We start from the raw sequence: 17,427 nt of genomic DNA, 5'->3' as shown, positions 1-17,427 counted from the left end.
AGCTGCATCACATCCCCTCGGTGCACTGAGACCCAAGGCTGGGCACTTACGGTGTTCTGGACTCATCTATTGGAGATCCAGGCTTTAGAAGTTGGAGGATTTAGGGCTGGGTATGCTGAAGTTTCTTCTGACAGAACTTTTTTCTCTCCACTAAAATTCATTCCAGTCCTGCTTTTGTCGTTGCAAGGTGTGCCCAGGTGTTCGGTCAGCTTGTGGTTGGTTACTGCCACTCTGTATCCTCATCACAACGACTTCAATCAAGTTTCAATTGCACAAATGTGATGCTTGTGGAACCTCTGCTTTTAAATGAAGGAAACGGGGTGGTTTCCTGTCCTGGTTCCAGCTGGTTGAAGTGGCTCCTGAAAATGTTGGTTCGTTGTGGGATTTTTTTGGCTTGTTTTTGCTTGTTTGTTTGTTTTCAGACACCAATAGTAGGGCAGTGTCTTCTATTGCAAACGTTGACCCTGGAAAGTAAGGTCCCCTGCAGTGTCCCTGGCTGTGCTGGAGCAGTGCTGGCAGTTTGTCTCAGCTCACAGCACCTTCCGACTCCACGTGTTTGAAAAAGCACTGGAACTTGTTCTGTCATTGAAGTCTATGGGTATCCTCCAAACAGGAGCAGGACCTTCAGCTGTCTTTCACAGCTCCATGGCTGATTAGGGTACCTCAGCTAAGCACTGGGTTTAATCCCAGATTGTTTCTTAACGTTGTGCTGCTTTCCTGTTTCAAATTCATAGCAAATTAATTCTTTCTGGTTGCTACAGGGTATTTCTTTCCCTGTTGAGAAAGAAAACAAGTATACCCCCAAAGCCTTGTTCTTTGGAGTTACTTTCTTCAGCTCTTTTGCTTGCCTGTCATAATGTTTTTTTCCTTTCTGGTTTGTCCTTTTGAACTCCGTTCCATCCAGATACAGCTTCTGCTCCTGCAATTTAACACTGGAACTTGCATCAATTAAAATTGCTTCTGCTAATGAAATTGAAGCAAACGGAGGGATGGAAGTAATAATTCTCTAACAAAATACCTGTTCACTCCAGGTATATTTTGTTCACTTATTTTATTGCAAACTGCGTTACAGGAACTACACATGCTCAATAGTCACAGCACATTCTCACTTTGGATAATTATTAATTTTTAATTCACAATCAACACTGGTGAGTTTGCTGTCTTCTGAAAGGCTTGTCTGCAGAAGTATGTGTTGTAGGAGCCAATTTTGTAGGCAGATTGGGTTTTTAATGGTTTCTCTGGCTTGTTTCAGTTTACAAGCTCATTGTCTGTAATAAACTAAAACAAAATGCTTTCAAATGCCACTTAGATCCAGAAACTGTTCCATTGTCTGAACTTTCAGAAGCCCGGTCCCCAAAACGGGGATTTTTGAAGCCCATTGCTGCAGTGCTAACCTTTTCCCCTCCCCCACACATCCGTACAGAACTCACTCTTTACCAATGACCTTTTTCTTTCCTACAAGCCTAATGGCAGCCGCATGCTCGTACCACCATGTTCCTGTACTTTTTTAAGATAACGTTGGAGCTGTCATCAAAATAGAGCACTGAGATGGCATTGAGTTGGGTGGGAGCACAGCAGGGTTTCGGCACAGTCTCTGGGTTTATAAAGTGAACCTGAGGAGTTAAAGCAGAGACATGTTAAGATTTCCTTTTCCCTTCCCCTCCCGCCCGTTTTTCTTTCCCAGGCGGCCCTCTCTCCCCCATATGCACACACAGACATGTTTTGAACACCTGGCTTTGTGTACCAACATCTCGAGATGTCCCCTGCATGTGTGGAGGCTGACGCATGAACCCAAGTCAGATCTAGTTGGAAATCTTTCAGTGAAGCAGGCTTTCATTAGAAAATTCCCACTTGTCAGAGCAGCCAGTGTTCTGCAGAAGTGTACCGGTTCCAATCAACTCCACGGGACGTGCGGGTGAGGTTTTGGGAGCAGTCCCACTGTACTGAGTGGGGAGCCCCATACCAGCAGCCCCAGAGCCGGCTGGCACCCAGGGCTGTGGGTCCCTGGCTGTCACTGCAGGGCCTCCGAGGGAAGGAGGAGAGTAAACAGTCCTCCAGGAGGAGAACGTGCAAAACCTCTTCTCTTGGATATGTGGATGCTTCTAGCTTCCCTATTGCTTTTTGCAGTGTTGTCCTTAGGTGTGCACAAGGCATAGGGCGTGGATGAAGAGGAGTGAGTGTTCTCGTGCTCCGTAGATGTGTGCAGGGGATGTGGCTGTGTCAGGAGGATGTCCCCATGTCAGCTGGGGATGCCGTGCAGCCAGGCGCTCAGTCCCACTTGAGCTGCTGTGGTGCATTGGCTTTGGCGAAGCAGCTGGGGTCCCCAGTGGTCCCCTAAAGCACAGGCACTGTGCTGTGTGGATGCGCCAGCTCAGGACTCCCATCTGGACATCTCTGCACAACTGCATAAAATAAATACACCCACAGAGCAGCTGGGCTGTGTAATTTGGGGTTTTGCTGACCCCTTCCTCAGCCTCTCCCCGTATCTCCTCTTGGCAGCAACGTGCAGAGCTGGGTTTTTTTTGAGATGCTGATAATGGGTCTCCCATCCTGCTCTTCCTTCCCCATGCAGTGGAGCTATACAACCATTAAGATGTCTATCACAGGGCCCCTTTAAACTAGAGAGAGCGTGTCAATGCTTGCAGCAAAGACAGGGTAATTCCTCGCCAACTATTAATTCAGGCCACTTGGCTAGACGTGTTTAGCCAGATGCTGCAGGCATCTCAATGAGCCAACACAGACCTTCCTTCTCTTGTTAGCTTAGAGATTTTGGGGGATGAAAACTTATTTCTGAGCAGCACCTATTAGAAATAACTCAACTCCAAGCTATGTTGCACCTACCAGTGTCTGCACAATGGCATGATTCGTTGCATTCATGTATGAGTTCAATGGGAAAGCGCATTCTCCTTCACAGTAATACGCAGCATAGCCCTCTGGAGCAATGATCCAGTCCTTGATTAATTGAAGACATGAGATTGTGGAGAAAGACAGAAATATTGTGCAGTGAAATACAAAGTAGAATGGCACATAAATCTATCAATTCCTATGTCTGCATACAATTACAGTAGCTTGCAAAATGAAAAAATCTGACATGTTGGCCCTCCTAGCGCTGTCTTGTACACCTCTAAAGCAGCTGCTCTTCCTGCAGGAGCCTTTCCCACCTTGCAGACATGTCCACGGAGCCACTGAACTTCAGGGTTAGTTTTATTATGCATGCACCAGTGTCCTCCCAGTTGCCCACCCATCGCTGAGAGAAACAAAAATACCTTTAGCCAAGCCTGAAAGAATTGCTGGAGGATGTGCTCTCAGTGCTGCCAGAAGGAAATTCAGGGGCCCTCGGTATCTCACAAGGACCTAAGCATGCTGAGTTTTGGCCAGTTTCACACCAAATAGTTGGATATCCTAACTTTGCACTTTTTCAGCATACTAAATGCGGCATGCAATTTTTTTCCCCCCAAGGATAAATAATAGTTTTACCCAAACCATCCATTAGCTTGGTCTCTCTAGCAGCCAGAAGCACCATCTGCAGAGGCACCCGGTCACACGCAGCCCTTACCTGCCACCCCAGGTCCCTGAAGCTGACGTAGAGCTCGTGCTTCTTGCAGGCTTGGCGCTGATCGCTGCTGCTGTTCTCTGTAGGGGACAGGGGCTGTCAGGATGGGCTGCCCAGCACCTCAGCACCACACGGCAGGGAGCAGGCAGCACTGCTCAGCTGCTGTGCTTGCTGATGCTTTTCTGTTTGGCTGGTTGTTTGTTGGTTTTTTTTTAAGCCATTTTCAGTCTCTTGTGCTGTAGTCATAAAATATAAACTGTACTTCTGGCCAAAGGCAGCCTGGGAAAATGCTTTTTTGCCCTTGGGTTTTCTCTGGCCTCATGTTGGCACGAACCAGATCTCTTTGATTATTGCCTACTGTATGAAAAGAACTTGTGAAAGGAGCAATAGGGGAAAAGCAGCCTTTAACTATTTCCTGTGCTCCAAGCTGTGTGAGCAGAATAGCTGCACCTTCAGGTCTACAGAGCAGAGTTGGGACACGAAGATAACATGAAATCTGTTCTTCTGTCCAGTGTGGCTGCAGTCAGAGTACAGCCTTCTCACAGTGAATGACAGTGCTTTATGGCGAAGCCAAAGAACAAAGCATGAGCTTCAGACCTAGGAGAAGTACCAGAAGATATTTTTTTCCCAACTCTTGTTGGAAAAAAAATTAATGCAGGGGCCTCAGGCTGCAAGCAGACACTGCTTGCAGGGGCTTTTCTGACCCACTCACAGAAGAAAGAAATTATTTTATCCATTACCCATTCTTTAAAAAGAAGTTGATGGATCAGTTAATAAAAATGCGCACTTAAACTGCAAAGCAACAATTGCCTGGGGAACTGCAAAACCCTGAGCTCAGACATGCAAGATATGGGAAAGCATTTTAAGAGACTCCAGGATTTGGGGTGTAAGGTACAGGAATAACACACACGTGGGCAGGTCAGAGAAGCCACACCTGTCTCCAGAGCTGCAGAAAAACATCATTAGTCTTAAGACAGGAATGACCTGATTAAACGTAGGGAGCTCCAATGTGACCGACAGGGAGGAGTGCTCCTGCAGCCCTGCAGGTTGCCCCAGACAGCCCCCAGGAAAGGAGAGTCATGTCTTCTTCCCAAGGCTGTCCTGCTCCTTCCTTCCCTTGCATGCTCTTTGTCTAGCGATGTGCTCACAGAAACAGAGCTGGAATGCACTGCTGCCCTCAGAGGAGCTAGCCCTGCGCTCTGGCTCCTGCTGGGAAGGTCACTGAGGGCCCGTTATGCTGAGGTATCTCATAATTAAACCACGTTTCTATTTTAAATGCCTGACAGTTTTCTTCCATATTAGGGAAGTGCAGCTCCCCCCAGAATAGCTGCATTTATCCTGAGCAATGAATGGGTTTTCCTCTTTTGGGACCGTTAAGCCTTTGGGTGGCTGCATTTAAAATTGCAGCTTTTTGAAAAGCTACAGTATTTCAGTTCAGATCTGCTGAAATACATTACTGTAGTGCTGATGTAATTTGCTTTAAAGTCATCTTAAATTTCAAAATAAGAGTTTATGTGGGTGATTATCTGCTTAGATGGCTTTTCTTTTTTTAGGGTTGGATTAGGACATCCCTCAGTTTTACACTCTTTCAAGGAAAAAAGTGTTGTTGTTTTTTTTTTTTTTTGTTTTAATAATCCCTAATCCCAAATGGTTTCAGACCAGCAACCAAAAACTAGCAGGAGAGCAAAGAGAGAACACTGACTATGGGAGAAACAGTTCCCACGTAGTGCTGAGTCCAGCAGAGCGTTATCCCACAGCTAGCAAGATGGCCCCAGCAAACCCCACTGTACCTGCAATGTTTGACACCCGGAAAGCTTCCTGGTTCTTTGGCGTTTTGGATCGGTTCTGGCTCCTCTGCTTCCCTCCTGTGGAGCGGATGCTGCGCAGATGAACCTCAGTGGCTTTGAAGAAGGCGACTGTGAAGGGCTGCTTGTTTTGCGGGCCGTGCCTCCCAATGAGCCCCGCCAGCTTGGGGTTGATGCTTTGCCCTTAACAAGAACACAGCATTGAGCAGGATTGTGGTAGCTTTCTATTTTCAGCAGATACTGTAAGTGCAGCAAGGGGAGAGCTGTTGTCTGGTCCAGAAGGGTGATTCCTGGGTATGTCCATCTATCCACCGAGGGCCTGGACTTAATCGGCAAAGCTACCTCTGCTGAGAGCAGCTTAGCACAGCTAACTTCATTTTATATCATGTAAAAGTTACATAAAATACTCCTATGTATAATTATTTTACCCTAAATCCGCCTAGCATTAACTTCTCCTACATTCTTTATAGGGGTTTCATTAAGTTCACCAACCTATAATTTGAAGTGATCCTATAAAAGGAACCATAAAACTCAGCCCATAGGAACACTAAATGCCCACTGGAAGGTTATTAACTTAAAATAAAAATGCCTTGTATGAAATGCTGTTCCAGATATACTGCAGCTGAGAGAAACAAACATTGAGATGTTCAGATGCGTGTCACTTATTGATGTATCTCAGCACTACTGTACCCAACAAGCTTGTTTCAAAGCCATTCATCACCACGGGTGCTTCCTTCATCCCACCCTTTTGAAATTAATTTTATTTTTGTTGAAAGCTCATTAAGTGGTTTTCTAATTAATCAATTGTTTACAAAGGAATGTGAGAGGTTCAGGGTGGGTGAGGGGACCTCAGATCCCTGCCATCCATTCCCTGGGCAGGGCACCAGGACAGGTCAGGCTGAAATAGCAGAAAGTCACGTTTGAAGACATGTATGTGGACACATCAACTTCTTCCCTTTCAGCCTAAGCTCCTCTCTGGAAACTTGTCCAGTTTTCATTTTAAATATTTGAGGCCAAGCACACAAAGTGCTTAACCAAGTCCCTAATGCTGAACAGACAGGTAGTTCCACTCATCCCTGGGCTTTGCCAGGTCCAGGCCTTCCTTCCTGAAAGCAAACTCAGCTGAAGGAGCCCCGTGAATACTGTTCCTGTGACAAATCTTTCTCCTGCAAGGAAGCCTTTCTGTTTCCTCAAGTTGTTTCACCTGCCAAGTACCTCTATGGCTGTGGTTTTTCCAGGGTAAATGATTTCACTTTCACAGTGCATCTGGAGGTTAGGTCGGTGGTATGCAGTGATGTTTCTGGACTTCACACAGAAACTTCAGTCTAATGGGTTTTCATCAGTACAATAAGTAGCATCTGACCAGTGAATTCCTTATTTAACACAAGACCAGTACTGTGGCAATGCTTTCTGAAGGGAAAAGAGGCATGTAATGCTCTGTATGAGAGTGTATTTCCTTTTATTAAAAAAATAAAAATAATAAAAGGAATTCATTTCATTAAAAAGGAGTGGAAAAATCCACTCTTTGGGTGTATAAGAGTGTTAGAACCAGATATTGAGGTTAAAAATGAGGGCATGTATGTAAGTCCACTATAGGCAACGAGAAATGTCTCCTAAGAGAACTAAAGCTGTGCTCTTGAACCAGAAGGCAAAGCCTTACATGCTTTTGTGAAGCTGCTTTTTAGTACTGTCATTCATGGGATCTCAAGCAGCAGCCTAAGTAAACCCAAGGTGCAGGCTGCTGCTGCCAAGCGAGGCAGATGGGAGCAGGGCTGAGAGCTCACTGCAGGCTACTGAATCACTCCAGTACTTGTCTTGCTTGCTGCTTAAGCCGATTCCCATTTTCTAAGAGTAAAATCCTACTCCACGTTTCCACCTTATTCATATGTGTTCATATTATTTGGCAAGGTACTCATGATGTCTTTTTTTTTTTTTTTAATGGAAACTGTGCTGGTTTCATGGTTGGAGATCTCTATATTTAAGTACAGATACAAAAGGAAAGATCTTTCACTGAGAGCTTTGGGGGCTGCCCAAGCACACGGCGCTCCAGCAGAGTCCTGCTGTGCTGTCAGTAGATGACTTTCATGTGAAATCCAGGTGTAAAAGCAGCTTTCTTGTCAGTGCACAGTTGGTCTAAATCCAAAACAAAACCTGGGGGGCAAGGAAGGATGTGTCCTTGCCATCCAGAATAGAAAGAAAAATTCACATGCACGGTGCAGAAGTGTGAGAGCAGAAATATGCTGCCAGGGGACTTGGTTACAGAAGGCAAGCAGACTGCCAGGCCCTGTATCTCCACATTTACTTTCTGAATGCTGCACTTGGCTTTCCTAACTTCGGTGACAGGCTGATTAAAGTATTCTGTTAATCTATTTTGAGAAAGCAGCAAGTTATTTTTTACATTATTTCAAACATGTTTATAAACACAGCTGGATTTTTCAGGAGTGTAAAGAGAAACCAGATTCCTGATTCGTGTCCAGTGATACAACAGAGGAGAATGCACTTATCGTTGAAACTGAGATTTTCTGGTTTTGAAGGCTAGCTCTGGTAAATTTGGCTTATGCTTTTAAGGGCCTACTTCTGACTGCTCAGCAGATCCTGTGGCTGTGTGTGTTGTTGTGTTTCCCTGTGTGCAGGACCCCAGAAAGTCAGCACTGAAATCTGCAGCCTATTAAAAAAGACTGCTACTTGAGTTTCTCCTTAATAATAAGAAAGGGGCTGACCTGCACTGCAAAAACACTAGGGCTAAAACTGGGCTAAACAGTGATCAGGTGTTCTGAGCAGAAGAGTGTGAGAGTGATGCTGTAGTTATCTATAAGAGAGTTTTGAGATATTAAGCATACCTCCAGCTATTGTTTTTCTCGGGGCTCTAGACTGAATCTTTATGGTTTTCCTCTGATCCTGAATTGCATGAATGTGCCATGACTCTGGACACATCTGTAATCCCAAGCATTTCCTTTAGGAGGCAAACTGGAAACCGAATGCAAAATACTGCCTACTGGAAATGTTCAGTGTTGTATAAAAATGAGCAGCAAATGATACCATAGATGAATATCTGGAGAATGAAAGTCTGTTATGCTTAGAAAGCTGTATTCGGACTGTTTATAATGGCTCTCGGTTGGGTTTTGCCTAACCTCCACTGTAGAGCAGCCAGTTTCAGATGGTCCCAGGTCCTGGGAACCCTTCAGAGCACCCAGGGTACTTTGGCTTTCTTGCACAAGTCTCCAAGTGAGCATTAGGAATTTCAGCTTTCGAATAAAGCAGCACGGCTCGTTAGTGAAGACCTAGTTAGGAAAATTCCTATCCCAATTCCAAACATCCTTTCTGAAGATATCTGAGAGCCAGCTTTTCCCTTCCATTCTCAATCGTCACAACTGCAGCTGCAGGAGTGCAGAAGCGGTTCTGTTGTGCTCTGTTGCCAGCAGTGTAGATGTAGCTGTGTGCACGATCCAATCATGGTAGTGCTGACGTGACTGCACACAGATTACCTATCTGCTAAAGCATTCGAGTACATCCTAAACTGAAATATGTCTTTTTCACATGTTCAGCAAATTAAGGGAGCATATTCTCATGAGGTCCTGTTCGAAGGACAGAATACTGAATGCTTTCTCCTTAGGACTGCGTACTCCAAGCAGATATTCAGTGGCATTGCTTGAAACTCACCATCTATGCTTTCCACAGAGAGCTGCAGGCCGAGGTTGTGCTGTGGATTCACCACCCAGTGATTACTGGTTGCAGTGATGTCAAACACCAGCCACCCCTCTTCCGCAGCCCAGATCGTTCGAGAGTCCAGCAGGAACAAATCCGAATCCCTGAAAAGAGAAGAGTAGCTCCCAGTTAGCTGCACTACCCCTGGGACCTCAGGGGGCATCCACATACATGCTTTATGCTGCGTGCTTTCAGCAGCAGACAGGTTATGCTGGAGCTGGGCTGGCATGCTTTCCTCCCTAATCACCTTCATATAAAGTGCTTTTCTCCTCTTCAAAAAAAAGGGAGGATGGGTTGAAGCAGAGTTGAGGGGGTTTTGGGTTACTTGGCTGCTGCAGTTAACCTTAGAGCTGCTGATGCGACTTCGGAAAAAAGGCTTGCCAGGCACAGATTTGCAAAATTATTGTTTGCATATGCAAACCTAGTCATTGGGCAGACAATGCTGCTCATTATCCTTTCCACACATCATTTCCTGACTTTTATGCATAATTGTAGCACTAGTGCAAGCCAGCTGGAACACTGTCGTGCATATATTAACATATGTAATGGTTTTTTAAACTTGTTCATCTGAGGTTACAGATAATTGATTGAGGCAATAGCCCTCTGCACAGTCACAGCTTTGCATTGCATTGGGTGGCCCTTTCCTTTCTGTTTGATCCTTAAAACGTTAAAAGACCACTACTGGATGATTCTGGTTGAAGAACTGAAAGCAGGTCAGGAATAGAGAAAATTACATGCATTTAAAAAGGGTGAAATCATTCTGGATTTACAAAACATTTCCTGGCAGATTGCTGTAAAATTAAAATTGAAGAAAACACAGGTTGTGCAAAGGAAAGAATCTTCTCTTATCAGAAGCTAAGAAAGAGACACAACTTGTTGAAAACAGTAACAGAATTGGATTGCTTCCCTTTCACAAAGAGCTGTACCAGAAGCAGCAGGGTGGAGGTGTCCAGACAAGTCCTGCAAGGGCTGCTCCTGTCCACGCAGTGCACAAACGTGATAACTTGTTTCAGTGCAATGATATCCTTTTGAATGAAAATATATCCTTGGAAAACCCTTTATTCCTGTCCTCGGAGCTAGAAGAAGGCCTTACTAATTTTGTCACTATTGATTTGTCAGTGCAAATACTTATTTATTTGACTTAGTTTTCTCAGTGGCTCTCGTTTGTACGGAATAAGGAGCGATCCAAAGTGAATCAGAGAAGAGCTGTCAGCATAGAGGCTTTTCCCTTTCAGATTTTAGTAATTATTTTCCCTGTGAGATACAGAGAAATTAGAAGCTTTTGTCCCACACAGCTGACTCAGAACAGACGGAGTGTTATGGCCGTGTTCCTACTACCTAGCTCTCCTCTCAACCTTTGTGGGTGAGGGCGTGTGGAGGATGATGGCTTTCCTCTGTGAGTTCAGACGTCACTGCCTCTGGCTCTGGGCTGGCTCTCATGGAACTGAACTTCTGAGCACCGAGCAGGGCTAACAGGATTCTGTCCTTTGCACTCCAGTGCATGACACTGTTAGCCTGTATCTGCCCGTGCTGCTTGTGACAGCCTGGGGGCTGCAGGGGCATCCTGGGTCAGCTCAGTGCACAACAGAGAGCTTGCAAGAGATGCTCAGTGGGTGTGGGATTGAGGTAGTGACTGCAGCGCTTCCCTTTGCCCAGCACTTCTGTGCCTTGCTTTCTTTTCAACAAAGTTTTGGTTTGTGGAATAAGCCCTGTGTGAAAACTGAACTTTGTTTTCTTGCCAGGACATAGGGGTTCCTACACAGAGTGCTTCTGCAGATGTTCGTGCAGCCAGGGCTTAGGAAGGGGCTGTGGGGAGAGGAAGGAGAGGCTCAGCCCAGGTGTGGGATTTGCTCTCTGAAGCTGTCAGCTCTGCTGGGCACACCTAGGGCAGCCAAAAACAGAGATCATGGATACCCCCCTTCCTCTGTGCCTGTGATAGTTACATGAAAGCACGATGCTTGAGCTCAGACCTGGTGGGGTGCAGATTTCCCATGGTCTCATCCCCACCCAGGAGCAATGGCTGTGTTCCCACAGTGCATGACACAGCCGCACGGACACCTCCCGCCCTTCCCTGTTTACAACATGCTGAGCAGAACGCATCCCAGAGGAGCTGGAGATGAGGGAGTAGTACGAATTGGGCCATTCCGATGGCTGAGTCCAAGTTTCCAGAAGTGAAGAGCTTTTATATTCACATACTGCATCATTTAAGCATGGCCCCTGACTGGAACTCATGATTCACACAAGGGTTAGTTAATAGGGACTTGGCTTGCTTGGTTTTTCTCCTTTGTAGTTTGCAGGTTGAAGATAATAGCAATAATGATGTATATTTATATTTTCTAACTTCTGCTCAACTGCAGTGTTATTACTCAGAAAAACCAGCCTTTAAGCCTCCCATGCTGACATGATGCAATCAGGGTAACCAGACAACATGAGGCATCAAGTACCAGGGTGAGTCAGGCTGGGAAATTGTATAATACATTTGTTTTCCTGTAGTTAGAGCAATGTGCAAACAATAGGCCTGCAGGGGAAGCCCAAAGTGAGAGAGATCAAAGGGACCCACTAAAGAGAAATGTCCTTCCCACGCACACTTGGAACATCAGGACCCAAATAATCCTCATGTCAGATGCTCTCTGGAGGAACTCAAGCACCCCTGGACCTGTACTGTCCACTCTGGCCCACAAGCAGCATTTGGGGTTGGGATGCCACACCTGCCTGGCCTTGCAAGCAGAGCATCTGATGCTCCTCAGGTTGTGGTGCCTGAGGTTCCAATGCAAAGAAACCTGTTCTGCTCAAAAGAACAACCTCCCTTTAAGTGAAATGCCCTGCTCCCTGAAGTCTTATGGCAAAACAGTATTGAATCACTAGCTAATAGACAGCGAGCCCTTCAGAATCAGTGTTGGATAACTGTACGGAGCACAGCACAGAAATTGTTCTACTCAGTCTTAAATTTGTTCTGAGGGCTCCTGTTTACTGAGCAGTTGTATGAGTTAGTGCTAGGTAAGTCTAATATGACTGGTCGTGGTGTTTGATTTGAGATAAAGATCTAAGTGCAAGGGGAAAAGGTTTCTGGTGCACATCTCACCCACTGGTACCTGACCTAGCAACTGTGTGCATACGTAGAGCCTTCTTGGAGCAGGATCAATAATGGCTTTACAACCAGGAGGCAGAGGTGCACTTTGGTTCCTTGTACCTCTGTTCAATCCCTTAATTGGAGAAATTCAGAGCATGTGGGAAACTTCACTGAGCCTTCTATCAGGTCAGCAGATACAGAAAGGAACGTGATTCTCATTTTACAGAAAATTAAGCTGGGACATGGAAATGTTAATGTCTAGATTAGAGTTACATAAATGACGAAATCTGGATCCAGACCACAAGTATGTTTTGTTGAGACCACATCAAAATAGCTCAGCATTCAAAGTGCTTACATCAGTGGGAGTGTCAAAGCTACTAGAGATGATAAAACTCAGGGCTTTCAGCTCACTCAGGCCGAACAGTATCGCACTGTGATGCAGCCAGAGCTGAGGACAGGAGGTTGGCACTCGTCTGCTGATTGCTTCTGTAGTGCTGGTGCCGGATCCCGGAGAGGAGATGCACCTCCCCTTAGAAAGCACAGCTCAAAGTTTATCCGCGGGTCATATAATTGCTGTGTGGTCTACAAATGTCCTTCGCTAACTTGGTGTTTCTGGACTGAAGGTTGAATAACAAGTTTTGCAAAGTGAGGCTGCCAGGGGAGGATGCGCCTGAGATTGTGTCTGGAAAGCAGCTGGAGTTATGGATGTGGAAGGGCTGAAGCTGCTCCTGGGCAGTGTGAGCAGGAATGAGGACTGGTGGCACAAATGGGAAATGCTGGAGGCACAGATACGTTCAATGTCTTACTGACTCAGCATGTAAACCACAGGAGCATAATCCTATCAACTTGACTGGTATTATAAGGAGCTCTTTAGGTCACTGGCATGGTGCAAGCTGGCAAATTAACTGAAAGGTAGCCCAAAGGCAAAGCTGGCATGGGAGCTGTGGGCAATTCATGTCCAGGTTTGACCAGTGGAGGCAGAAGAAGGCAAAAAGGGCATCCCGGGAAGGGGAGGGGAGGTCTGGGGTTGGAAGACATCTGTTTGGATTAAAAAGCTGCAGTATCCAGATTCCAGTTTGCTTGGTGTCATTGCTTAAAGTTGGCTGCAGCTGTCCAAAGACAAGCTTAGGAAAATATTTTTCAGACTTTCCTACTCTGAGAGGGCCCCAGGATCTCACTGGGCCTCTCCCTGGCACATGACGACACAAACCCAGTGCAGCCCTCCTCCCACACCACCCCAGCATCCCCGGCCCTTCCTTCCATCACACTCCCTCCTGATAAAAGCCCTCTTGTGCTCCCAGCAGAGCAGCCTGGGGCTTCCCCAGGTGAGGGCATGGCCCCAGCAGGGAGCACACACTGCTGGACGTGGTATCCGAGGGTGTGATGGTGGTAAGACAGATCTGTGTACATCCTGTTGAATCTTGAGAGAAATAAAATTAATTTAAACATTTCGACAGATTCTTAGTTCTGTCTCAAACATCCCCACTGCTGTTCTCCCTTTTCTGTGTAGTATTTGAGAAGGAGATCTAGGTTTCAAAGACTGGTTAAAAGTAGCAGTGGGAGAGTTTGGTACAGAGCCCATGTGAAGCCCTTTGTACAAACAGTGCTGAGAGAAATGAGGTTACGTACGTATGTGTGACACTTCATATACAGATGTTTCTGCTCAGCATTGAATCACTGTTCGTGCATCACTTAGCTGAGGAGGAGCCCACTGGAGGGTGCAGAATGCCTCCTGCAGCTCCTCGAGTGCCTGCGAAGAGCTGTGCCTGCTCAGTGAGCTCAGGGCTTGTCCAGGGGGGTTTTCAGGCTGCAGAGGCTTTTAGAGAAGATCTGAAAGAGACAACTGAATGCAGCTCTATCTTCGGAGGGCTTCAGGGTTTCCTTGATCGAGTTCCCTTGCTGCTGTGCCCAAGAATGTATCAGGATGAGGATGGTTACTGACCTATGTGCAGACAGATTACACACAAGAAAGATCAGATCTGCTGCCAGTACTTTTCTAGATGCTGTCAGAGTACCTGCAGGTGCAGTCCTGGTGCTGGGACGCTATAATATTTCTTCACAGCACAATTCCTAGAACATTCATACTGCTATTTTATAAAGCTCCAGAAAGAGGCACATCAGCCTCACCTGCTGGGTGAGCCCAAGCCCATCTTAGTTACTAGAATTACATGTTTCAACCCACCAAGTGAGAACAGCTTTCCATGAACAGGGGAAAGGGCTTTGGAGAGGAGCTCATGTTTGATCTAGGAGCAGAATTGGCGTAGTTTGAAATACAAACTGAAGTGTTTCAGCTGCAAGTCGACTCAGGAATGCGTAGTGCAAGATCTTTTTTTTCTGTAGGGTTGGTAAATTGAGCGTTCAAATCATTCACTGCCTTTGAAGCCTGTGAAATCCACAATGGCCACAAAGCAAACGTGTAGCAACTACCTTACGACTACTAAAGGCTGGTCAAGTACCTGGCTTTATTCCTTCCAGTAACAAAACTCCCATCCACTTCAAAGGGGCTGGGTTTTACCCCACAGTGCAAGTGCTGGGTTCGCTGAAATTGAAGATGAAAGTGGGGTGAGGTATGTAAGCTTTGGAAGGTGAAGACAGATGAGCAAGTTTGAGCTCTTGATGTTGATGGGAGCTTCCTGCTGCCATTAGTTCCCACTGGCAAGGTTGGTGACCCCAAGCAGGACTCCAGGTCCCACTGCTCAGTGCCTTCCTCAGCCCAATCACTGGCTTTATGAAACTCTTTCCCAAGCTTTTGGGTGAGTGAACCACGAAGACCAAACAGAAGTCAGACATGAGTCACTGGACTTAAAGCTGTGCACACAAAAGCTCTGAGATGTTATTTTAGTCAAAATTTCAACTGTTTTCTCAGTGTTTATTATATTAAGAACGTTTTGTTCACGAATGTACTTGTTTGCTTAAAGTGAATAACTGCTGCTTTGTGCCTAAATAATGCTGTACCTGCTTTTTATATACAGGAGACATTGCTAGTTTGAAAGGTTTGCCTTGCAATGAATTCACAGATTTGGAAAGACCAGAAAGGTTTGATCACTTAAGCCTGGTTGCCTATAAACACCTGTGTTTATAGCTTCAGACTGACAGAGATAATTTATCTTAGTCAAAGTCCTGCTACAGAGGGTGGAGCAGTGCTCCTCGGAGTGAGACGCATACCTGCCCACGACTGAGCAGGCAGACAGGCAAGAGCTTCCATCCTGTGTGCAAGTGTCAGTATAGTGGGAGAGTGTTTCAGAAACAGTCTGCTGTGGGTGCAGCCATCTATGTGTAAAGACCACCTATGCCTGTATTTTCACCCACGGTGAATCACAGACAGACTCTGCTGGTTAGATACCTGCCAGCCTGCCCGAACTCGTACAGTAATTTATTGTTGAGCTGCTAGTACTTACGGTTTATTTGAACTGAGGGCACACCAGCACACCCTCAAAACTGGAGGCTTATCTGAGGTTTAACTGAAAACCAAGCCTTCGGCACATCCAGTGGTCCATAGTTGGTGAGGGGCCTGGAGCACAAGTCTTATGAGGAGCGGCTGAGGGAGCTGGGATTGTTTAGTCTGGAGAAGAGGAGGCTCAGAGGAGACCTTATTGCACTCTACCACTTCCTGAAGGGGGGTTGTGGTGAGGAGGGGGTAGGCCTCTTCTCCCTGATAAGTAATGACAGGACGAGAGGGAATGGCCACAAGTTGCGCCAGGGAAGATTTAGATTAGACCTCAGGAAGCATTTCTTTTCTGAAAGAGTGGTCAGGCACTGGAATGGCCTGCCTAGAGAGGTGGTTGAGGCACCATCCCTAGCGCTGTTCAAGAAGCGTCTAGATGAGGTGCTAAAGGACTTAATTTAGTAGTTGGGTAGAGATAGTGATAGGAGGATGGTTGGACTAGATGATCTTATAGGTCCTTTCCAACCTTATGAACTTATGAACTTATGAACTCTTCATCCTCAGGGAAAAGATCCTCAGCCAGCCTCAAGTTTGTCCTTCCAGCTGAACGCAGTGCTGCTCTGGGGGCCTAGAAGCCATCCCAACCTCTCCTGCTGCAGGAGGAGCAGTGAATGCTGCAGCTGCCTCGGGCTGCCCCTAACAGGGTACTTGAACACAGAGCACTCCGTGGGAGAGCACAGGCTTGGAGAAATTCTAGGTTTTCAGACCTTGAAAGGCAATTCAAGTAATCTGCTGTGAGATGCTGCTGCCATTTTATCACCCTAAGAGCACAGGGAGAGGGAAAACCATTTGCTGCTTTGTTGGCCAATATACCTGCCATGCTCTAGGGAAAAGAATCAACAAAGAAAACACAAGGAAAGGTTTTCTTGCCTGGGGGCAGGGGGAAGAGTTTGGCTTTGTTTTGTTCCTGTTGCTAACAACCTCGGATGGGGCTGACTTTCCAGCCCGCTCAGGATGAGACAAACAGCCAAGAAAGCATCAAAGCGAATGGGTGTTTTTTGATCAACACTGGAGAGAGTTTGTTTTCTTTCTCCACTTGCCCAATGACACACTCACTTGGATGACTGGTCTGTGACAGAGCTGGTTGGAAAATGTCAGTGGAAAAATGCAGAAAAAGAGCAAATATTTTTACAAATGCTAGTGACAATATTTTTACCTTTGGTCAATCCAAACCAACAGGAATATTTTTTCAGCACAAACTGTTCAAAACTCAACACTGCCTGTGCCAAAATGTATGCAAAGGGTGAATATGCATGAACACTCATTAAAAAAGATGTTCCTGTGGTGAATATGATGCAGTAAAATTGCATCTAATCTTGTAGCTGGAACATCTGTATAATTAGCAAGATTCCTCACCTCTTCCACCCAGCGGTTCGTGTAGATGCCTGCCCTTTGCAAGCATTTTTTCCTTTAGGAATAAGAACTTGTGGAGGAGGCAGCTCACAGAAACACTTGCTGCTCCAAGCAGTTGTATCCACGTAGCCATCCCCCAAAGGGACACTGCAGGATATTTTTAACAAACCTGAGGATGTATCATCTTAAAATCAGGATGACACTCAGTCCCATCAGATTTCCTAGTGAGCAGCTCACTAATCAGGATATGAAGGAGAACTTCCCTGGCATCAGTGTGATGAGCAAGGACATTTGCTCCAATAATATTTTGGCAATTCCCTTCAGGCCTGGCACACTGAGCATCTGCCAGCACATTTCCTTCTGCTCTTCCCAAGTGTGAAAAGTTCCCCCACGGGTTTGTGTCTTCATGACCTACCCAGGAAATACAGCAAAGGGAGGCTCCTGTCTCAGAAGGGGCCAAAGATGGAGTGAACTTTGTAGCAAGAGGAATCTAAGA

The 17,427-nt window shown here is 46.0% G+C and overlaps 1 protein-coding gene across 1 annotated transcript in view; it reads right to left on the bottom strand.

Moving 5' to 3' along the window:
* Window positions 1-534: 534 nt before the first annotated feature.
* The window catches only part of BMP7 (bone morphogenetic protein 7), a 40,498-nt gene continuing 23,605 nt past the window's right edge, over window positions 535-17,427 (bottom strand). The window contains exons 3-7 of the mRNA XM_065754538.1: window positions 9,019-9,167; window positions 5,344-5,541; window positions 3,557-3,633; window positions 2,842-2,952; window positions 535-1,613 (exon numbers count right to left, since the gene is read on the bottom strand). Coding sequence (XP_065610610.1) covers window positions 1,464-1,613; window positions 2,842-2,952; window positions 3,557-3,633; window positions 5,344-5,541; window positions 9,019-9,167 — 685 coding nt within the window. The 3' untranslated portion in view covers window positions 535-1,463. The remainder of the gene's footprint in view (window positions 1,614-2,841; window positions 2,953-3,556; window positions 3,634-5,343; window positions 5,542-9,018; window positions 9,168-17,427) is intronic.

The sequence above is a fragment of the Cyrtonyx montezumae genome, unplaced genomic scaffold (genome assembly GCF_038088225.1).
Source record: "Cyrtonyx montezumae isolate F1298 unplaced genomic scaffold, pur_monq_1.0 scaffold_9, whole genome shotgun sequence".
Taxonomy (NCBI): domain Eukaryota; kingdom Metazoa; phylum Chordata; class Aves; order Galliformes; family Odontophoridae; genus Cyrtonyx; species Cyrtonyx montezumae.
This window is presented reverse-complemented; position numbering and strand designations above follow the sequence as displayed.